The 21,705-nt window shown below is 47.0% G+C and overlaps 1 protein-coding gene across 4 annotated transcripts in view; it reads right to left on the bottom strand.

Annotated features, from left to right (window-relative positions):
• PFKFB3 (6-phosphofructo-2-kinase/fructose-2,6-biphosphatase 3) overlaps positions 1–21,705 on the bottom strand; it is a 105,187-nt gene that overhangs the window by 28,121 nt on the left and 55,361 nt on the right. For 3 of the 4 annotated variants that reach the window (XM_066633235.1, XM_066633236.1, XM_066633238.1), the window contains exons 2-3: positions 18,345–18,447; positions 88–213 (exon numbers count right to left, since the gene is read on the bottom strand). In XM_066633235.1, the coding sequence (XP_066489332.1) occupies positions 88–213; positions 18,345–18,423 (205 nt within the window). In that variant the 5' untranslated portion in view covers positions 18,424–18,447. The remainder of the gene's footprint in view (positions 1–87; positions 214–18,344; positions 18,448–21,705) is intronic. The other variant, XM_066633237.1, reaches the window with a different exon arrangement.

The following is a 21,705-nucleotide window of genomic DNA, read 5'->3' as shown; positions in this document are numbered from 1 at the left end:
TACATGGATTATGGAGCCATGTGACTACTTACTTGAAATCATCCCAGGACCACCAATTATGAAGTATGAACTAGTCTAGAATCTCACCTTTTGTTGGAACACCAATCCAATTGAGGTAGCGTGTCAGCTTTTTGGAAATGTAAGTCTTCCCACGAGCTGGGAGGCCAACCATAACAATCACAGTGGGAGAATTTGTAAGCTGCGGACCACATGCTGCCATGGGAGAGGAGGGAAAAAAAGAAAGTGGTCATTAACAATGTTCACAAAACTGATCACTTTTAACGATGCATTTAAGAAAACAGGCAATTGGGATTCAAACAATATGAACTTTAACAGTGATAAATGTAAAATTCTGCATTTGAGTAGGAAAAACCAGAAGCACACACACAAGACTGGGAATATTTGATTCAACAGTAGAAAATGTGAAAAAGATCATAGTAGATGACAAGCTAAACATGAGCTGGCAATATGAAATGGCAGCAAAGAAGACAAATGCGATGCTTGGCTGTATCAACAGAGGTATAGTATCCAGAGCATAAGAACAGCCCCACTGGATCAGGCCATAGGCCAATCTAGTCCAGCTTCCTGTATCTCACAGCGGCCCACCAAATGCCCCAGGGAGCACACCAGACAACAAGAGACCTCATCCTGGTGCTCTCCCTTGCATCTGGCACTCTGATACATAGCCATTTCTAAAATCAGGAGGTTGCACATACACATCATGGCTTGTAACCCGTAATGGATTTTTCCTCCAGAAACTTGTCCAATCCCCTTTAAAAGGCGTCCAGGCCAGATGCCATCACCACATCCTGTGGCAAGGAGTTCCACAGACCAACCACACGCTGAGTAAATAAATATTTTCTTTTGTCTGTTCGAACTCTCCCAACACTCAATTTTAGCGGATGTCCCCTGGTTTTGGTGTTATGTGAGAGTTTAAAGTTGGCAACCTTCAGTCTCGAAAGACTACGGTATCGCGCTCTGAAAGGTGGTTCTGGAACAGCGTCTAGTGTGGCTGAAAAGGTCAATTCGGGAGTGACAATCCCTTCCACACCAGGAGCAAGTGCAGTCTGTCCCCGGTCTGTCTCCCTGGCTATGGGCTTTCCTTCTTTGCCTCTTTGCCTCAGACTGTTGGCCAAGTGTCTCTTCAAACTGGGAAAGGCCATGCTGCACAGCCTGCCTCCAAGCGGGCCGCTCAGAGGCCAGGGTTTCCCACTTGTTGAGGTCCACTCCTAAGGCCTTCAGATCCCTCTTGCAGATGTCCTTGTATTGCAGCTGTGGTCTACCTGTAGGGCGCTTTCCTTGCACGAGTTCTCCATAGAGGAGATCCTTTGGGTTCCAGCCATCATCTATTCTCACGACATGACAGAGCCAACGCAGGCGCCTCTGTTTCAGCAGTGCATACATGCTAGGGATTCCAGCTCGTTCCAGGACTGTGTTGTTTGGAACTTTGTCCTGCCAGGTGATGCTGAGAATGCGTCGGAGGCAGCGCATGTGGAAAGCGTTCAGTTTCCTCTCCTGTTGTGAGCGAAGAGTCCATGACTCGCTGCAGTGCAGAAGTGTACTCAGGACGAAAGCTCTGTAGACCTGGATCTTGGTATGTTCCGTCAGCTTCTTGTTGGACCAGACTCTCTTTGTGAGTCTGGAAAATGTGGTAGCTGCTTTACCGATGTGTTTGTTTAGCTCAGTATCGAGAGAAAGAGTGTCGGAGATTGTTGAGCCAAGGTACACAAAGTCATGGACAACCTCCAGTTCATGTGCAGAGATTGTAATGCAGGGAGGTTAGTCCACATCCTGAACCATGACCTGTGTTTTCTTCAGGCTGATCGTCAGTCTAAAATCTTGGCAGGCCTTGCTAAAACGATTCATGAGCTGCTGGAGATCTTTGGCAGAGTGAGTAGTGACAGCTGCATCGTCGGCAAAGAGGAAGTCATGCAGACATTACACGCAGAGAGTGTAAAGAGCATCTCTCTATCCTCTTTATCCTTCTTATGCATAATTTTGTATGTTTCAATCACGTCCCCCCTCAGGCGCCTCTTTTCTAGGCTGGAGAGGCCCAAACACCGTAGCCTTTCCTCATAAGGAAGGTGCCCCAGCCCTGTAATCATCTTAGTCGCTCTCTTTTGCACCTTTTCCATTTCCACTATGTCCTTTTTGAGAAGTGGCAACCAGAGCTGGACGCAATACTCCAGGTGTGGCCTTACCATCGATTTGTACAACGGCAATATTAGCTGTTTTGTTCTCAATACCTTTTCTAATGATCCCAAGCATAGAATTGGCCTTCTTCACTGCCGCCGCACATTGGGCCGACACTTTCATCGACCTGTCCACCACCACCCCAAGATCTCTCTCCTGATCTGTCACAGACAGCTCAGAACCCATCAGCCTATATGTGAAGTTTTGATTTTTTGCCCCAATGTGCATGACTTTACACTTACTTACATTGAAATGCATCTGCCATTTTGCTGCTCATTCTGTCAGTTTGGAGAGATCCTTCTGGAGCTCCTCACAATCACTTATGGTCTTCACCACTCTGAAAAGTTTGGTGACTGCAAACTTTGCCACCTCACTGCTCACCCCTGTCCCCAGGTCATTTATGAAGAGGTTGAAAAGCACCAGTCCCAGGACAGATCCTTGAGGCACACCGCTTTTCACCTCTCTCCATTGTGAAAATTGCCCATTGACACCCACTCTCTGTTTCCTGGTCTTCAAACCAGTTCTCAATCCATGAGAGGACCTGCCCTCTAATTCCCTGACTGTGGAGTTTTCTTAGTAGCCTTTGGTGAGGGACTGTGTTGAACGCCTGGTACTGGCAATGGTAGCATTGCCAGTAATGCAGTAAAGCATTGCCAGAAGCAATGGTACTGCTGTGTTCTGTTTTAGTCAGACCTCACCTGGTATATTGTGCCTGGTAGTTTAGAAGGGATATTAAACTGGGGTGGGTCCAGAGGAGGAAGATTAGGATGATGGGGGCTGGAGACCACATCCTATGAGGACAGCTGGAAGAATTTGGGCATTTTTTGTTTGGAGAAGAGAGTGAGTTCAGGGGTCACATGGTAACTACCTACAAATCTGAGGGGCCATCATCCAGAAGATGGAGTGAAATTATTTTTTGTTACTCCAGAGGGTAGGACCAGGACAAATGGATTTACATTACAACAAAGGAGATTTCAATTAAACATTAAGAAGAACTTCCTGACAGTACAAAGTGTTGGGTAGTGGAACAATCAGAATGTTCCAGGAGTGTCAAACATAAGGCCCCCAGGCTGGATGTGGCCCCCAGAAGCTCTTTATCTGGCCCTCAGGCTCTCCAAGCACCACCATCAGCTGCTGAGCTATGCCACTGCTGAAAGGGCTGCCTGGAGATATGGGCCATTGGGCTCTCCCATATCGTAAAAATATGATCAAGATTTGCATATTTTCTTTCCTGTCATTTGCAGCTAATGAGTTTTTAAGTCAGAAAAAGTGCTTATTTCTGGTCATGATCTGTTTAATAACATCACTTCCTGTTTAATGTCATCATTTCTGACCCTCAGTAGGCAACAGGAATGCTCTCTGGCCCCCTGTATGAAATGAATTTGTCACCCTGTTGTAGACTCTCCAACACTGGAGGTCTTTAAGCAGAGGCTGGACAGCCATCTATCAGGGATGCTGTAGTTGTGGACAGTCTGCATTAGCAAGGGTTGATGAAATTATAGGTCCCTTCCAAATCTATGATAGTCAGTGCACATTTGCCATTTGGGAAAAGCATAGTTTAACAACTAAAGCTTCCAGGTAAAACTTCTGCCATGTACTTACACAGTGGCTGCAGGCAAGTTACCATCTCTCAGCCAGTCCGCAATCTGGAGTTACTAGCAACCTATTTTATAGGGTTGCTGCAAGGATTACTGAGAGAATGAACATGAAGTACTCTGAATGCCCAAAAAAGCATCACATGAATGCCATTGTCATTATAGGCTTAGGGTGCAATCCTAACCAACTTTGCAGCACAGAGGTAAGGGCAATGCAGCTCCAAGGTAAGGGAACAAACATTCCCTTTCCTTGAGGAGGTCTCTGTGACTGACCCCCAACTGCAGGATGCAGCACATGCCCCATTTTCACAGTTATGTCAGAACTGAAAAGTTGGTTAGGATTTGGGCCTTAGTCTTTTAAGAAAAGAGCTAATGCCTTCCCACATCAGCCTTTCTGCTCCAGCCTTCAGACAAAACAACTACCACTAGACACTGAAAACCCTTGAGACTGCAAAACCCACTGATTCATCTTTGCAATGAGACATGTGCCAGATAGGACAGCGACTACAGGGTCATGTGATAGCACAACACGAGGTAGCAATTCAAAGAAATCCCAAATCCTCTTATGCCTAACACCACCCTCTCCCAACTTTTTCTACAGTGTATGTAGGGTTTCACCTATAGGGAAAGCTACAGGATTGCACCTCTGACCCGATACAGAATTCAGAATAATCACTCTTTTGCTAAAAAAAGGAAGTTCCTATCCCTTATGGGTTATAAGAAAAACAAAAATCTTGAAAGGACATTAAACTACTACCAGGATCTCAGAATCAAGTTGAAACAATAGCCTTCTGACCTAGGTCACTTCCCCAGCTGGCAAGGACATATGCTGCTTAACCTGTGAAGGGGTATAATGGAGTTACAGATCATTTCCAGGCAGTGGTGGATCTAGCACTACTGGTACTTGGGACAGACTGCTCCCTCAGCCCCACCAGTGTCTGTTGAAAGCCATGGGTAGACCTGGCCTCCATCTCAAAACCCTCCAGGGGGAGGCTAGATCTACCTGGCATTTGAACGCTAGGTAGATCAGGCGTCTGCCTCAGGATTCCCCACTGATGAGAGACATCAGGAGGACATTAGGCAGGAGGTCTGGTCTAGAGGGTAGAGCCTCCATTTGCCTGAAGATAACATCCACAAGGTCGCCAGTTCGAGGCCATTGGCACCGTGTGACCCTGAAGCAGCTGACAAGCTGAGCCGAGTTATTCCATCTGCTCTGAGCATAGGAGGATGGAGGCCAGAATGTGAAACCAGATCAGAAACATCTGAATGTTGTGGTTCTTGAAAGATAGAACCTTCTTTCAATTGTAAAAATCCCTACGGGGATTTAAATAGCCTGCCTATGTAAACTGCCTTGAATAAAGTCTTGAATAAAGACCAAGAAAGGCGGTATATAAATACCTGTATTATTATTATTACATTAATATCATCATCATCATCATCATCAGGTCTACCAGGCTTTCAAAGAAACAAGCTAGCTAGCAACTCCTTATGGCATGCACCTGGAGCAGATCCCACCCTTGGTACACTACTGCTTCCAGGTGGTGTGTTTCCTGTTACTCAACGGCATAGAAACATATTTATATGCAACACACATTCACTCTTCTTGACCCTCCATTGTAATGGCACAGCTGGCACAAGAGTCTTAACTCTCTCCACTTGGTCCTATCACTTCCTGATAGCAACTATGAGTAAAACAGCTTGTCAAGCATTCCTGTGAGAATGAATGCCAAAGGATTTGACAGTCTGTCTTCATTGCAGCAGGTGACAAAAAGTTCAGGAATGGAGAATGAAGAGTTGGCAGCCAGCCTACTGTAATGGCACACATAGGAGTTTGAGTGGAATAGAGGATTGCTGTGGAGCCAAATGCCAAGATCCCCACTTACATTCCAAGAATGAACATTCCAAGAATGCTTACATTCCAAGCACCTTCTCCAACAGGTTTTGCTGTTGCCGTTGAGGACAAGGTGTACCAGAACCCAAAAATGCTGTGAAGTGTGGTCATGCAAGACTTTTCTAATTTGCACAAGACGTCAGTGCTTTTACACTTTAACTTGACTTGCAAAAACCTAAGAGGTTAATAACAGATCAAGAAGCTGAATTTGTCAGCTCTGTAACAAAGAGCTGTGGCTAAATGCAATGCCTTTTAGGCTGCATTTGCAGAAATTTAAGCACAGGTCAGTGGGCCCCTTTATTGGTGGAAAGCTAAGCTGAAATGCCTCAATAGGCCATATTTCTATATAACAGAAAAACAGCATGGTGCAGTGGAGAAAGTGCTAACCCTAAACTGGGGAAGACCTGGCTTTATGCCTCTGTTCAACCAGGTAGCTCATTGGGTAAACCCAAACAAGTTGTTATGTTTCCGTCTAATTTGCCTTGCAAAACTTGGAAGGATAAGATTGTGAGGATTCCCACACCTGCAGGGAACTGTGTTCATATACTCAATGCTCAGAAGAAAAGCAAGCTCTTTACACAAGCAAGTCTGCATAAGGTCTGGTGTTTCTTATTGATGTTGCTAACCGTTATTGGTAAGGGGGGAAAAGGAGAAAGAACTATGCAGAACACTGTGGTTCCACTTTTGACCACCAGAAATCCTGCTCAGTGCTCCTTCTCCTTTCTCTGCCCCAATCCACCACATTGAGACTTTACCTAGCACTGACCAATATTCCAAACTTAAGGACTATACATTTATTTTTAAAAACTCAGAAGTTCTCCAAATACTAAATTATTCTCCCAGTGCCCATTCATATGCTTGCACAGTATAATCATGCATAATTCATCACACAAGGAGAATGTTAAAAGTACAGTAGTAGAAATAAAAACAAAATCATAAGCTTTACAAAAGTTGCAATTCTTCCAGTCAGTTTTATACCTTTATATACGAATAATACAGCAAAGCTGCTGACATTGAAAGTTAGGATGGAGATAGCTTAAAATGGCAATTGGGGTTTTAATAAAGAGATGAGTAACTGCAGACAGAAAGAGTTCATGCCTACACCAAAACACAATGCACAGTATTTTGCCTGCTTATTGAATTCATAAGATGAAGCAGCTTGCTTCATTTGTGTTTGGCTGATGTAAATTAGTTGGATTAATGAAACAGATGGAAAGAGATTTGATACAAAGGTAGTCAGGGGTTCTTCTCACCCTCCTAGCAAGAAGGCGCATTCAAAGCTCTTATGTAGAGACACGCATTAGAAATATTTTAGAGTTCCTGACTTATTTTTTGTACAACAATTTTTGGTAATGCCCATTACAAGTCTCTGAAAATGAAGGGAAGATATGCAACACTGACATGTGGAACTTTCAAGGATAACTGATGCAGCTTACAGCATCTCTGCATGTGCAAAGAACACTCACTGCCACACACCACCAACTGTCTAAGATTAGGGAACAGGAAGGTGAGGTGTTGTAATAGACATAGACATGGGCGAGGAGAAGGCAAGTGGACCTCTGAGTTTTGGAGGAGAGGAGGACGACGACGAGAAGGTAAGTGTACTCTTTGTCTTTCTAACTCCTTGTCTTCTAACTTTAACTTTAAATCAACCTTAAATCAACACTGAAATTTAGCTTCACCTAAGGTAGCACCTAATCTAACCTAAGGGAGGGAATCTAAGGTCCAGTGAGGTGGGGCCTACTCATGAGTAAGAGACTCATGAGGTCCCAAGTAAGGTCAGGCACTTGGGAAAATAAATAAAACAGAGGAGGATAAAGTGGAAAGCAAGTTTTTCTACTTTGTTTTAGATTAACCCTTTACTTAACCCAAGTTAAACTTAATCTAAGTTACAACATAACCTAAACAGTTCAGTAAATTGGGACACAGGATCTAGGTCAGAGCAATAAATAAATAAACAAACAAACAAACTCAAATAAAAGCTAGCTTGAGGTTAAAAAACAGTCCAGCCTAAGAGAATTGAACTAGGGTAAGAGGGTAAGAACCTAGGAAGGGCCAATTCCCAATCACCCAGGCAATTTAAGATAGTCAGTGACCTTTAGGAGGTGATAAGAGGCCCATTGGGCTAATCCAAACAACCCATTCAGGGGCCTGCAGAGTGGATTAGGCTCATCAGCAGCCTTTTGTCTTCCTGATCTTTTTGTAATCTCACCTGGGAAGACCAGCCCCCTTTCAATCAGCAAAGAGGGAGGGAGGAGGAGCCAGCTAGGGGTATAAAGCTGGTGCCTGCCATCGCGTGAGCCTCTCTGCAGGAGTGCATGGCCTCTGGGACCCCAAGTGCCTCTGGGAACTAAGTGCCAGGTAAGGCGCCGCGAGTTCTGCAGCAGGGCGAGGAGGCCACGGCCCCAGGCACTGCCCTTCTCTTCCCTTGAGAAGAGGGCAGCAAACCAGTGCAGGGTTTTGTAAGTACCCCTAAATAAAAACAAACCAAAAAAAAGCTATGCAGTCAGACAGCCAGCAGCAGGGTGGGGGCTATCCAGTGTTCTGCATAGAGTGCCACATGTATGACTATTTGCCTCTGGGGCATGTCATGGGTGTGTCCTCGGTGCAAGGAGCTCCAGGGTCTCAGGGAACGCGTCTGCTCCCTTGAAGCCTTGGTGGCCAACCTGGAAAAGCAGAGGCAGGCAGAGAAGGACCATGGGGAGACTTCTGGGGACGATCAGGCTTCATCCCAACCTCAGGTGTGCAACTCCTCAGCTGCCCGGGTGGGAAGTCTCGGGGCTGGAGGGAAACAATCCCCTAGGGGGGACCCCTTCTCCAGGGGATGGGCCTGTATCTGAACGCACTCAGGATACTCCTCAGCGGGAGTGGGGTCAGGGGCTTCTTATAGTGGGGGATTCGATTATTAGAAACATAGAGAGGGGGGTTTGCGACGGATGTGAGGACCGCATGGTGACTTGCCTGCCTGATGCGAAGGTTGCGGACATCACTTCTCGTCTAGACAGGCTGGTAGACAGCGCTGGGGAGGAGGTAGCAGTTGTGGTGCATGTCGGCACCAACAACGTGGGTAAGTGTAGCCGGGAGGTCCTGGAGGCCAAATTTAGGCTTTTAGGTAGGAAGCTGAAAGCCAGGACCTCAAAGGTAGCTTTCTCTGAAGTGCTTGCTACCTGTTCCACGCGCAGGGCCAGCTAGGCAGGCGGAGATCAGGGGTCTCAATGCGTGGATGAGACGGTGGTGTAGGGAGGAGGGGTTTAGTTTCATTAGGCACTGGGGAACGTTTTGGGACAAGCGGGATCTGTACAAGAGGGACGGGCTTCATTTGAACCAGAATGGAACCAGACTGCTGGCGCATAACATTAAAAAGGTGGCAGAGCAGCTTTTAAACTGATCCCTGGGGGAATGCCAACAGGAGCCGAGGGGCATCTGGTTTGGGACTCCTCATCCCTATGGGACGAGGATGGGGAGGTTAGAGAACAACAAGGCAAAAGCAGAGTAGGAGAAGAAATTGGGAATGGTAGCGTGATGCGATGTGATAGACGGTTTGGCACAGTGAGAGGATGCGGGGACAAAGGAGCGAATAAGTAGCCCATCCTGGGGCATTCCATGTACAAATGCTTTAATGTAAATGCCCGAAGTCTCCGAGCAAAGATGGGAGAACTGGAATGTCTGGTGACAAAGGAAAACATTGACATAGTGGGCATAACGGAAACCTGGTGGAATGCGGAGAATCAGTGGGATGCCGCAATCCCGGGCTATAAACTCTACAGAAGGGACAGGCAGGGGCGTGTTGGAGGTGGGGTGGTCGTTTATGTTAAGGAAAAGATAGAATCCAGCAAAGTAGAGATTGAAGGTGGGTCTGACTCCACTGTAGAATCTCTGTGGGTTAAATTACCAGGCCTGTGGAGCGATGTAATACTGGGGGCGTGCTATCGTCCTCCAGACCAGAAATCGGAAGGGGACCTTGAAATGAGGAAACAGATCAGGGAGGTGACAAGGAGGGACAGGGTTGTAATCATGGGGGACTTCAATTATCCTCATATAGACTGGGTCAATTTGTGTTCCGGTCACGAAAAGGAGACCGGATTCCTTGATGTGCTAAATGACTGTGCCTTAGAGCAGCTAGTCATGGAGCCCACCAGAGGACAGATGACTCTGGATTTAATATTGTGCAGTACGCAAAACCTGGTTAGAGATGTCAGTGTTACGGAGCCACTGGGGAACAGTGATCATGCTGAGATCCGTTTCGACATGCACATGGGGGAAGAATACCGGGCAAATCTCTCACAAAAACCCTTGACTTCTGATGGGCGGACTTCCCTCAAATGTGGAGGCTGGTTAGAAGGAGGTTGAAAGGGAAGGTAAAAAGAGTCCAATCTCTCCAGACTGCATGGAGGCTGCTTAAAACAACAGTAATAGAGGCCCAGCAGAAGTGTATACCACAAAGAAAGAAGGGTTCCACTAAATCCAGGAGGGTGCCCACATGGCTAATGAGCCAAGTTAGAGAGGCTGTAAAGGGCAAGGAAGCTTCCTTCCATAAATGGAAGTCTTGCCCTAATGAGGAGAATAAAAAGGAACATAAAACTGTGGCAAAAGAATTGTAAGTAGGTGATATGGGAGGCCAAGCGAGACTATGAGGAACACATGGCCAGCAAAATTAAGGGGAATAATAAAAGCTTCTTCAAATATGTTAGAAGCAGGAAACCCGCCAGAGAAGCAGTTGGCCCTCTGGATGGTGAGGGAGGGAAAGGGGAGATAAAAGGAGACTTAGAGATGGCAGAGAAATTAAATGAGTTCTTTGCATCTGTCTTCATGGCAGAAGACCTCGGGCAGATACCGCTGCCCGAACGGCCCCTCCAGACCGAGGAATTAAGTCAGATAGAGGTTAAAAGAGAAGATGTTTCAGACCTCATTGATAAATTAAAGATCAATAAGTCACCGGGCCCTGATGGCATACACCCAAGAGTTATTAAGGAACTGAAAAATGAAGTTGCTGATCTCTTGACTAAGATATGCAACTTGTCCCTCAAAATGGCCATGGTGCCTGAAGATTGGAGGATAGCAAATGTCACGCCTATCTTTAAAAAGGGAAAGAGGGGGTACCCGGGAAACTATAGGCCGGTCAGCCTAACATCTATACCAGGTAAGATGATGGAATGCCTCATCAAAGATAGGATCTCAAAACACATAGACGAACAGGCCTTGCTGAGGGAGAATCAGCATGGCTTCTGTAAGGGTAAGTCTTGCCTCACGAACCTTATAGAATTTTTTGAAAAGGTCAACAGGCATGTGGATGCGGGAGAACCCGTAGACATTATATATCTGGACTTTCAGAAGGCGTTTGACACGGTCCCTCACCAAAGGCTACTAAAAAAACTCCACAGTCAGGGAATTAGAGGGCAGGAGTTCTCATGGATTGAGAACTGGTTGAAGACCAGGAAACAGAGAGTGGGTGTCAATGGGCAATTTTCACAATGGAGAGAAGTGAAAAGCGGTGTGCCCCAAGGATCTGTCCTGGGACCGGTGCTCTTCAACCTCTTCATAAATGACCTGGAGACAGAGTTGAGCAGTGAGGTGGCTAAGTTTGCAGATGACACCAAACTTTTCCAAGTGGTGAAGAGCAGAAGTAATTGTGAGGAGCGCCAGAAGGATCTCTCCAGACTGGCAGAATGGGCAGCAAAATGGCAGATGTGCTTCAATGTCAGTAAGTGTAAGGTCATGCACATTGGGGCAAAAAAATCAAAACTTCACATATAGGCTGATGGGTTCTGAGCTGTCTGTGACAGATCAGGAGAGAGATCTTGGGGTGGTGGTGGACAGGTCGATGAAAGTGTCGACCCAATGTGCGGCAGCAATGAAGGCCAATTCTATGCTTGGGATCATTTGAAAAGGTATTGAGAACAAAACAGCTAATATTGCCATTGTACAAATCGATGGTAAGGCCACACCTGGAGTATTGCGTCCAGCTCTGGTTGCCACTTCTCAAAAAGGACATAATGGAAATGGAAAAGGTGCAAAAGAGAGCGACTAAGATGATTACAGGGCTGGGGCACCTTCCTTATGAGGAAAGGCTACGGTGTTTGGGCCTCTCCAGCCTAGAAAAGAGGCGCCTGAGGGGGGACGTGATTGAGACATACAAAATTATGCATAGGAAGGATAAAGAGGATAGGGAGATGCTCTTTACACTCTCACATAACACCAAAACCAGGGGACATCCACTAAAATTGAGTGTTGGGAGAGTTAGAACAGACAAAAGAAAATATTTATTTACTCAGCGTGTGGTTGGTCTGTGGAACTCCTTGCCACAGAATGTGGTGATGGCATCTGGTCTGGACGCCTTTAAAAGGGATTGGACAAGTTTCTGGAGGAAAAATCCATTACGGGTTACAGGCCATGATGTGTATGTGCAACCTCCTGATTTTAGAAATGGGCTATGTATCAGAGTACTAGATGCAGGGGAGGGCACCAGGATGAGGTCTCTTGTTGTCTGGTGTGCTCCCTGGGGCATTTGGTGGGCCGCTGTGAGATACAGGAAGCCGGACTAGATGGGCCTATGGCCTGATCCCGTGGGGCTGCTCGTATAGCTTGGAACCTTGGCCCCTCTTATTTTAAATACATCAACTGCTGTTACAATCACTGCCATTGTGGCTTTTTCCGTCTTCAATATGCATTTAGTTTGTTGGTGATTTTTGCACATGCTAACATTTGTTCTTCCATGAGACAAATGAAAACTTCATATACATAACAGAAGCATCTCTCAGGTTGTCCATGGAAGTTTTTCTGTCCCTCTTTCAAGCAACCCACTAGACGGCCAAAACATACCTGGATGATAAATATTATTAAGAAGCACTTTTATCAGTTATTCCCATATAACAGTCTTTTCCTCCCACACTTTGGCACTGCAGAACCTTCTGGTTTTAACTAGCTCAATTTAAAGAGCTCTCCACATCAGACTCAGAAATCTTGAATCTGGAAAAATGCAGACCTGCCTGGCTCTCTTTACCTGTGTGCCACACAGTCGTCATTGCAGGCATCAAACAAAAGCCAAGAGAGGTGGCTGATAGGAAAGTGGTGGTTGAATGAGATTTCAAATACCATTCTTTCACCTTCCAAGATGCAACTAAAGGGATTTTGTGCCAAGTGTGTTTGCCATTGAAGTGTTATTGGAAAACTGTATCCAGAGGTTGTCTTTGAGAGTTCAGTTCCTTGAATACCTCCTTTTTTCAGTCTTCTATTCTTACTATGCCCCTTATTAGTCTGCAAATTCCAGAGATGCTGCTTGAGCACCCTCTCAAATCACCTGCAGAGATAGTTAATGAGGCTTTCCAGAACAGCTCACATTAGCCCCAATCCAGCAACAAGTAGCAAATATGCAAGGAAGAGGGTGTTTATTTCCTTGCCTGGAAAGGGTGATGTAGGGATGTGCACACTCTGGCACTGAAAAGCAAGGCGGTATTTGGGGGGGGGGGGGGAGGAGAATGTAAGAGTAAATAAAAGTATCAAAGAATGACATACAAAGGCATCATGACATTTGTCCTCACAGGCACAACCTAACAGGTTCAGTAACTGTTTCAGTAAGCCCATGCCAGGCAGCACTGCAAACTGAACAGCCCCACTAGCCACAGACAAAGCCTCATTCACCCAATAAGGAAAACTGTCTGAGCACACACAATGACTGTGAAACAAGAATGCTTATAGAATCATAGAGTTGGAAGGGGCCTAATAAGCAGGAAATCCTCTCAAGCCTGCTTGAGAGCAGGCACCTGGATCCTATGCAACAAATCAGCAGCAGAGGAAACAGACTCTCCTATCCCAGTTAGGCTGGGACTGTTGATTATAACATGCAGCAGCTCTTCAGGGTTTCAGGAAGGAAGTTTTCTCTGGTCTGCCTGGAAATGCTAGGGATTAAACCTATCCATATAGTCATGACATTCATGTCTGGGAAGCACCTTTTTTGGTGTTTAGCTAGCATCGTTTGACAAGGGCTGATCATAATGCCACTCAAAAGGGAAGGTGTTTCACTGATCAAAAAAATCAACAGGGGTGTGGGACTATATCAGCACTTTTCTAAAGTGGGGTTTTTCCCCAAAAAGCATAGATATTTTACAAATCTTCACTCATGTAAAATAGACATACCAGGGATGTGGAATACATACCAAGGAATTTTTAGGTACCTATCACTACAGCTCACAGGATTTGATCCTAAACATATTTACTTGGCAGAAAGTCCTCTTAAAACCAGTAGGATTATACACACAACTGAGTGGGCAGAATGAATTCAAGTTAATAAAGAGACCTGATCCCCTTTTATCAAATGTTGTTGTACAAATCAGAAAGACTGCAGAATGCTCTCCCCCATACAGAGAAGTGGAATATGGATTAAAACAAGACTAAAACATAGGGGTATTGGACATTATGATTTTTAAAAATATATGCTCTTTTTCTAATAAAGTAAAAATTTTATAAAATGAGACATTCACAAGCAAGTATGAACAGGATTGCAGGTAATCTACAAATGCAATTTATACAGAGTTTATGCACACCATATGCAAGCAAGCCTACACATTTAAGAGAGCTAGCAGAGGCTCATAAAACTCTTGCCTTCCTCCCCATCTCTGCCCATTAAGCCAGCACTAACATGGCTTCAGAGCTCCTAAGTGGGAGATGTGAAATCAACTAGGAATCCTTCCTGCCCAAGGCATCTATAGCCAGCAATCCTCTTGCTAGGAGGCAGAGTCAAAAAACTAGATCTTTCACATGCCACACACATTCACAAAGGCAAAAGGCATCCAGGGTCATGCTTTTAAAGGAGGAGTAATTAGGTCTCCACCCCACCTGTTGGGATTTCTTTCTATTTGCATCAGATAAGAATCTCCAGATGTGCAGCTCTCCTTATTTTCAGCCTCTCTTGTCTTCTCTGGTGTTTTTTAAGAGATACCCAGAGTTTTTAAGATAACCCAGTAAGATTAACCCAGAGTTTGCTAGTAAGTTTTAATGAACCAAAAAACACACAAGGAGGAAAAAAATCCAAGTACACAGAGATGCTTATCCAATCCTAGGTATGTCTACTCAGAAGTAAGTTCCATTATAGTCAATAGGGCTTACTCCTATGTAAGTGTGAATAGGATTGCTCCCAATTAATACAAAAGAAAAGCTCACTTGCAGGAGGTCCATAAGACACCATATCAAGACATCAAATTGGATGCATGGAAATGCCAATTCAAAAATATTTGCAACATGGGCCTCAACTGCTCAACAACAATGAATAAATAGCAAAGTCTGTCAAGGGACCTTATTAGTTCTCCAAGCAGGTGACAATTACCAGGATATATATTTTTAGAAGTTGGTTCTGTTTTTGCTCTGAATACCTAGAAACTGATCAAGAAATCCAATATGAAAGTTCTTAGGACATTTTAAAAAACAAATGATCCAACAAAAGATATCTATTATATGTCTTTTTCCTGCAGTCTGCACAATTATTTCTTTTATGCAAACACCCTCATGCAAGTGTGAATAAGATCTAGCTTTTCATCATTTGAAAAAGTCTTAACTGAAGTACCTGGTTAAGGGCCCAATCCTATCCAATTTTCCAGTGCCAGTGCTGCTATGCCTATGGGATATGCACATCAGGGCTGCATTGCAGCTGCCCCAGTGCTGGAAAAATGGATAAGACTGGGCCCTAAGGATGCAATCAAGCATTCTTGCTAGGCAAGGAAACCCCACTGAGGGCCCAATCCTATCCAACTTTCCAGCGCCGGGGCAGTTGCAATGCAGCCCAGAGGTAAGGGATGAAAACTCTTAGGAAAACTCTGAACACCAAGAATCTGGAACATTTATCTGGAACACCAAGAATCATCACAATTAGGGACACAAAGGCTGCAATCCTAACTACACTTTCATGAGAATAAGCCCCATTGAACAAAATAGGATTTACTTTTGAGTAATAATAATAAATAATAAAACTTTATTTTTATCCCACCCTTCTCCCTAACGGGACCCAGGGCGGCTAACAACATATTAAAAAAAACAGATTTTAAAAACATTAATACATAGCAGATAAAAACATTTAAAAACACACTACAGAGGCCATAAAAACAGTAGTCAGATTAAAAGACAGAGTAAAAGAGCAGATCACTGAGGAATCAAGCCTGTAAAACTAAAAGATGTATAAAAAAGTTAAGAAGGCCAGAAATCAGAAGGCTTGTTTAAACAACAGTGTTTTCAGGCCTCGCCGAAAACTCTCAAGAGAGGGAGCCATTCTCAAGTCAAGGGGAAGGGAGTTCCATAATGTTGGTGCCACTGTTGGTGCCCTATTTCTTGCAGCCGCCCCCCCCGGACCTCCTTGGGTGGCGGCACTTGCAAAAAGGCCTTCTCTGATGACCTGAGAGGGCGAGCCGGATTGTACGGGAGTAGGCGGTCTCTAAGATATCGTGGCCCAGAGTAGACCTGGTTAGGATTGTGCCCAAAGCTCGCTAGTGTGGAAATGTCCCTTTCCTGGCCCAATTTTATTTATAAAAGAAAAGACAGACTTGATGCATGACATTTTGCTTGTGCCACTATATACAAATCTAGGTAGGAATGACTCTCATGTAGTGGTCTTGCAGTTTGTGTTTGTTAGCAATAAACAGTTGCGTTCTCATGTGGTTGGGCTTACTGGTTTGAGTCTTCCAGGGCGATCTGCTTTTTCATCAGACATCAGCTGTCTGCCTGCAACAAACTATGATCTAGACTGTGGAAGCAAATCAGTGACAAACCTGGGAGATGTCATCCCCAGGGCCACAACTGCAGAGTGCGCCCCCCCTTACCAGGGCGCTCTGAAGCCTCACATGGTGACCCAGAGCACTCAGAAAGCCTTTTGAGTTTCCTTGAGTCTCCAAAGGGCCCTTTGGAAAAACCCTTCTGAAATGGAAAACTGGAAGTACCAATTAAAGGTCTTGCTGGAGGCTCAGAGGGCTTGCCAAGCCCTCCAGGATGCCGCGCGATGCCTTGTATCTGATACCATGTGGCCCCCTGGCTCCAACACCAGGGATGCCCCTGAAGCATATCAGCGTGTATGAGATCTTTGTCTTCTTTTTTAGGGATCAGATGACTTCTTGGTGCAGGCAACAGGATTGCAGTTGAATACCAGTGCATAGGACTGAGGAGGAAACAGGTAATCCTCTCTCATCTGCCTAGGAAGAATATTAAAAAGGTAAAGGTTCTCCCCCCCCCCTTAAGCCTAGTTGTGTCTGACTCTAGGGGTGGTGCTCATCTCCATTTCTAAGCCAAAGAGCTGGTGATGGACTGTAGACAGTTTCTATGGTCATGTGGCCAGCATGACTAGACACCTAAGCGCACGGAGTGCCATTATGGAAGAGCATTAGACAGTACTTAATGCTTAAGCATGAGATATGCCAATACTAAAGGCTGCCTGGAAGCCGCAAGCTTGGCTCAGAACGCTCAGCTGTGCGGTGAGAAATGGACTCTCTGTGCATGCTCTAAAGCACACTTTTCATTACTACCTGAAATGTTTTGGCCTTAGTTATTTAAATGAAGTCCACCTGCCAGAGGAGTTCTGGGGCAAGGAAGAGAAAGCGGGACTCGTCCAGCGCCACCCAGCAGGCTTCGTGGCTGAGTAAGCTTTTCACTTGGCTCCTTCCAACGAATGACTTGCCCAGGCAGAGATGCCCCGGTCCACCTGAAGCCCCAACGGGCTTCCTCCTCGGCTCCTCCATCCGCTCCGCAGAGCACTCCTGCCAGCGGCGGCAGGTGGAGGCGCTCCCGCCGACCCCAGGCGTTTGGGGGAAGGGGCCCTTCCTCGACAAACAAGGGCCGGTGAAAGGGCACCGCCTGCTGCAGAGCTGCCCACTCAAGAACGCCATTCAGCGGCCGCTCGGTCTGCCCTGTCGCGGAGGCGCTGAGGCCGTGGGAGGCAGGCGCCGGGAGAGGCGCTGCAGAGGCCGTCCGGCGTGGTCGGCAACGACAGGACCTTCCAGGGGCGCGAGCCGAGCGGTCCCCATCAAGGAGCGGGACTGCGGAGGATGCGGCGCCGAGGGTGGGCAGCGCGGGGCTGGCGGGTGGGTAGGGAGCTGCGTGTCCCGCCGAGGCAAGTGCCGGCGGGGGGGGCGGGCACCGCCCCCCCACAGCCATGCGATGCGTGCATCGCCTCACATCTCATCCGCAGCGACAGCCCCGCCCAGCGGGTGGAGAAAGGCGAGGAGGGGGCGTGGCTCCGGCGAGGCAGGAGCCGGGCACGAGAGAGCGTCTTAGTACACCGCGTGGCCGGGCAGTCGCGCAACGCTGCGGTCGGGCTCCTTCCCGGCGCCTCAGGCCACGCGCGCAGCCGGGAGGGGAGAAGGGTGGCCAGCGATTCCCGCCGAGCCGAGAGCGATTCCTGCTCCTCACGCCCCCGGGCGAGCGGCACCGTGGCAGGCACCGCGGCTCGCTGAGCGCAGGCAGGCAGCTCAGGGCGTCTGAACCGCTGCGCGCCGCCCGTCCCCGCCCACGCGCCCCTCGCTCGGAGCCTGCCGAACCCAAGCCCGGCCGGCATGCAGCTCCGTCACCCAGCGCCCCAAAGCCCCCGGCCGGCCCTGCTCTCTGGCGAGGGTCAGGCGCCCCCAGTCGCACGTGCCCCCGCCAGAGCGGCGACAGCAGCGCGATGCCGCTCCCCTCCCGCGCCGGTCACTCACATCTGCGGGGAAGTGCCGGGTGGTTGTCGGGCGGGAGCCAAATCTTCTGGATCCGGCTCTGCGTCAGCTCCATGGGCATTTTCAGGGCGCGCTGCGGATCCACCTTCGAGCCAGCGGCGGCAGAGGAGGCGGAATCGGGAGAGAAAGAAAAGGGCCGGTTTGTTCTGGCGGTTCTTCCCGGGGCGCAGCGCAGATCGGCCTCAACAGCGCACGTTCCCTGGGCTGGGCGAGGGGCAGTCCCGGGGAGGGGAAGCAGTTCCTTGCAGAGGGACGGGACGGGGCGCCAAAGATGCAGCCGAGGGAGTCTCAGCAGCCGGCAGCCGCCGCGGCTATTTCTATAGGCAAAGACCGGCCGGCAAAGGCTGCGTCACGACTCTCCTCCTCCCACTCCAGTCCAGGGGCGGGCGGAATTCTTTCGCTCGCTCGCACGTCCTCAAGGAGGAAGGGAGGGAGCTTCGTCTCCACCCGGCCCTCCCGTCCCGCGGCTGCCCCCGTCCGCCAGGAGCCTGAACTGAAGCCGCGCCGGTCACTTCGGAGGCATCTTTTCCGAGACAAAGGAACAGCCAGTCAGTCCCTCCCGCAGGGAAGGAGGCGCGCGGCTCTTCCTGCAGGTCTCACTGGACCCGATTTAGCACCTTGTGATTCTGTCAGATCCCACTTAGCACGCTCCAGGCCCGAGTTCCTTTGGAAATCTCGCGTCCTGCTTCAGTGCCCGTTTACTCAGAAGCAAATCCCTTCACTGCTGCTGACACGCGAGATTGCCACGGTGGATTTTCCCATGGAAATTAATGGCGCTCCCGTCCACTGCGTTGAATCCCATCGCTTTAGTAAGGATTTTTTAAAATACATTCATGATTCCTATTACTCCACCTGGAGAGTGGCTTCTTTTTTCTTGAAGGAGGAGCATTTGAGAAACTGCATATCTTGCAGATTTATATTACCTGCAAAGTGAGCCTATCTGAAGGTTGGCAGAAATAAAACCAATGACATTCAGTTTTGTAGAACATAAAGCCGACCTCAGGAGAACCTGAACATTCTCCCAGAATTCTTACACTGCACTTACAAATCCTTAATTACTTGGAAAGAAAGCCCTGCTGTGTTTAATGGGGCTTAGTCTAAGGCTGCAATCCTAGCCACACTTTCCTGAGAGTAAGCCCCATTGAAAAAATAGGACTTACTTTTGAGTAGACCTGGTTAGGATTGTGGCCTAAGGTAAGCATGCACAAGATTGTAGCAGCATGGTTTCTGCTTCCACTCTCCTTCCCAGTCAGGTTTGGTGAAATTTTACTGAAGAAAATACATTGTTCTGAAATGTTCTTTGTATTTTCAACAATACCCCTTTTATTTATATGCTTCTAACAGTTCTGTAGCTCCCTGGATGTTTCACACTGTCTCTGTCCCCAAAAAAGGGTGCTGCATCTTTAGAGGTGGAACAAGTCCAGGAGATTCCCAGATGGAATCTAGGAGGGAAGCAGCCAGTCACAGAAAAGGCAGAAGGTGCAAACTACACCCCCTCCGTGGCTCTGGCACGTTCCTCACGTCCCACATGATTCTGCTGGGGGAGTCCTGCCTGCCTGTCACTCATGGCTGGATGCAGCTACTGCAAATCCAGCACCGCAGTAGGAAGGGACCATTTTCCTCTCTCCCTTTTTGGTCAGATCACCAAGCAAACACGGGCCCCTTTCATGCTGACAAGTGCCCTTCTCTAGTTCTTTGCTCCACGATTTACTGGAGGTAAGGGCAATTGACATATTTTGGCAAACTATCCAGAAATCTGCAATGCAGTTTGGTATACAACTTACATAGGGTTCTATTTTGCTTTTTCACAAGTGCTTTCTGATGCTTAGGGAAAGAATGCATTCTCCACCACTGAAGAACAAAATTTCACAAATAAAGAACAGCACTTCATAACTGGGGATGTGGGGGGGGGGGCAAGAGGCTGCAACATTCTGAAATAAAGAAGACTCAGTGCAGGGCACATTTACCCGTTTCTCTTACACTACCCTGAAAACCCACCTAAAAACTCATTTTCCCATGGAATTTTATTCATCTCTTAATAAACTTCCTCCCTGTTGTAAGTTCATAGTTCATAAGTTCCTATGGGGCAAGAAATCCAACTTACAGATGTCCCAACTTTCAGACAGACGTATCGATACTTTTGCACAAATGCAGTCTGTCTGGTCTTGTGCTTCTGTGCAGGCATATTGTACTGTTCCAACTTATTTTCATTCCGGCTTTCAGGCAACCCTCCAGAACAGAACCAGGACATAAGCTGGGGACTTACTCAAAGCCCCTCATAATTAATGAAGGATCAAAGCAGGTCAAACCAACTTGTCTTGGAGGTCACAGGCACCTCCAAGAAGTCTTTTCAGAATGTCACAGGCACCTCCAGGAAGTCTTTTCCTTCTCCCAGCATAACTCACTCTTGGTCTACTCATTTAACCAAATGAGGTGGCAAAGTCCTGAAGTGGTGGAATGGACTGAATCATTTCAGACTGCAAGTGGTTGATCACATATCTGAATGATCCCCTATATTAAGGAAAATGCAGCCTAGCAATACATTTGCTTTCTATTGAAACTACATCACATTGTGTTATTTAAATCTGCCCTTCAAGGAGAGTAAGGCGCTTCAAAGTGTGGGAAGAAAGAATTGCTTTTGCGCCTTCGTTTCTAGCACTTGTACAAATATAAAACCTCCTAATCCAATTTTAAAGAGTGCAGGGCAGAAAATCAAGCAAACTATTAATCTCATCCTTGGCAGTGAAAATGTCTTGTAGGATTAATGCCTGATTAAAGTTTGGGATAATGACTTATTGCACTTATTAGCTGAGTATCTATAATTCCCAGGAAAGTGGCCAGGGCTTAATTGTTTTTTTAATCCTGATGCCCAGAAAATCACAAGTGGCCTTTTCCATTTGATGCAGCTTGTCCCTTGGGAAGTCTCAGCCTCAGTGAAGCAAGCTCAGTGACCAGATAATGACTCCAGAGGGGAAAAACATTGTACAGGACCACCTATATACAGACTCTAGACTCCTTGACTCAAATAATTTTGCCAATTTTTTCTTTCTGCCCCAGATGCCTGCAGCTCTCTTTCTGGAACACCTATGATTCAACTTTTCTCCCTGTCCTCTTCAAATTTCTCCAGAAAATTCCACTGGTGTAGTGGGTAGTGCTGAACTGGGACCAGGAACACCTGTAGTCAAGCCTCTGCTTAGAGCTGAAGCTCACAGGGTGAGCCTAACCTACCTTTCAGAGCTGTCCCCAAAATAAACTGGGATACACAATCTCCCTGAGCTCCTTGGTGGAAGGGTGGGGTGCAAATGTGAAATATATGGATTGAAAGAAAGCTTTCCCTGATTGA

Source organism: Tiliqua scincoides, chromosome 7, assembly GCF_035046505.1.
Source record: "Tiliqua scincoides isolate rTilSci1 chromosome 7, rTilSci1.hap2, whole genome shotgun sequence".
Taxonomy (NCBI): domain Eukaryota; kingdom Metazoa; phylum Chordata; class Lepidosauria; order Squamata; family Scincidae; genus Tiliqua; species Tiliqua scincoides.
The sequence above is the reverse complement of the archived record's forward strand: the minus strand, read 5'-3'. Positions and strand labels throughout refer to the sequence as shown.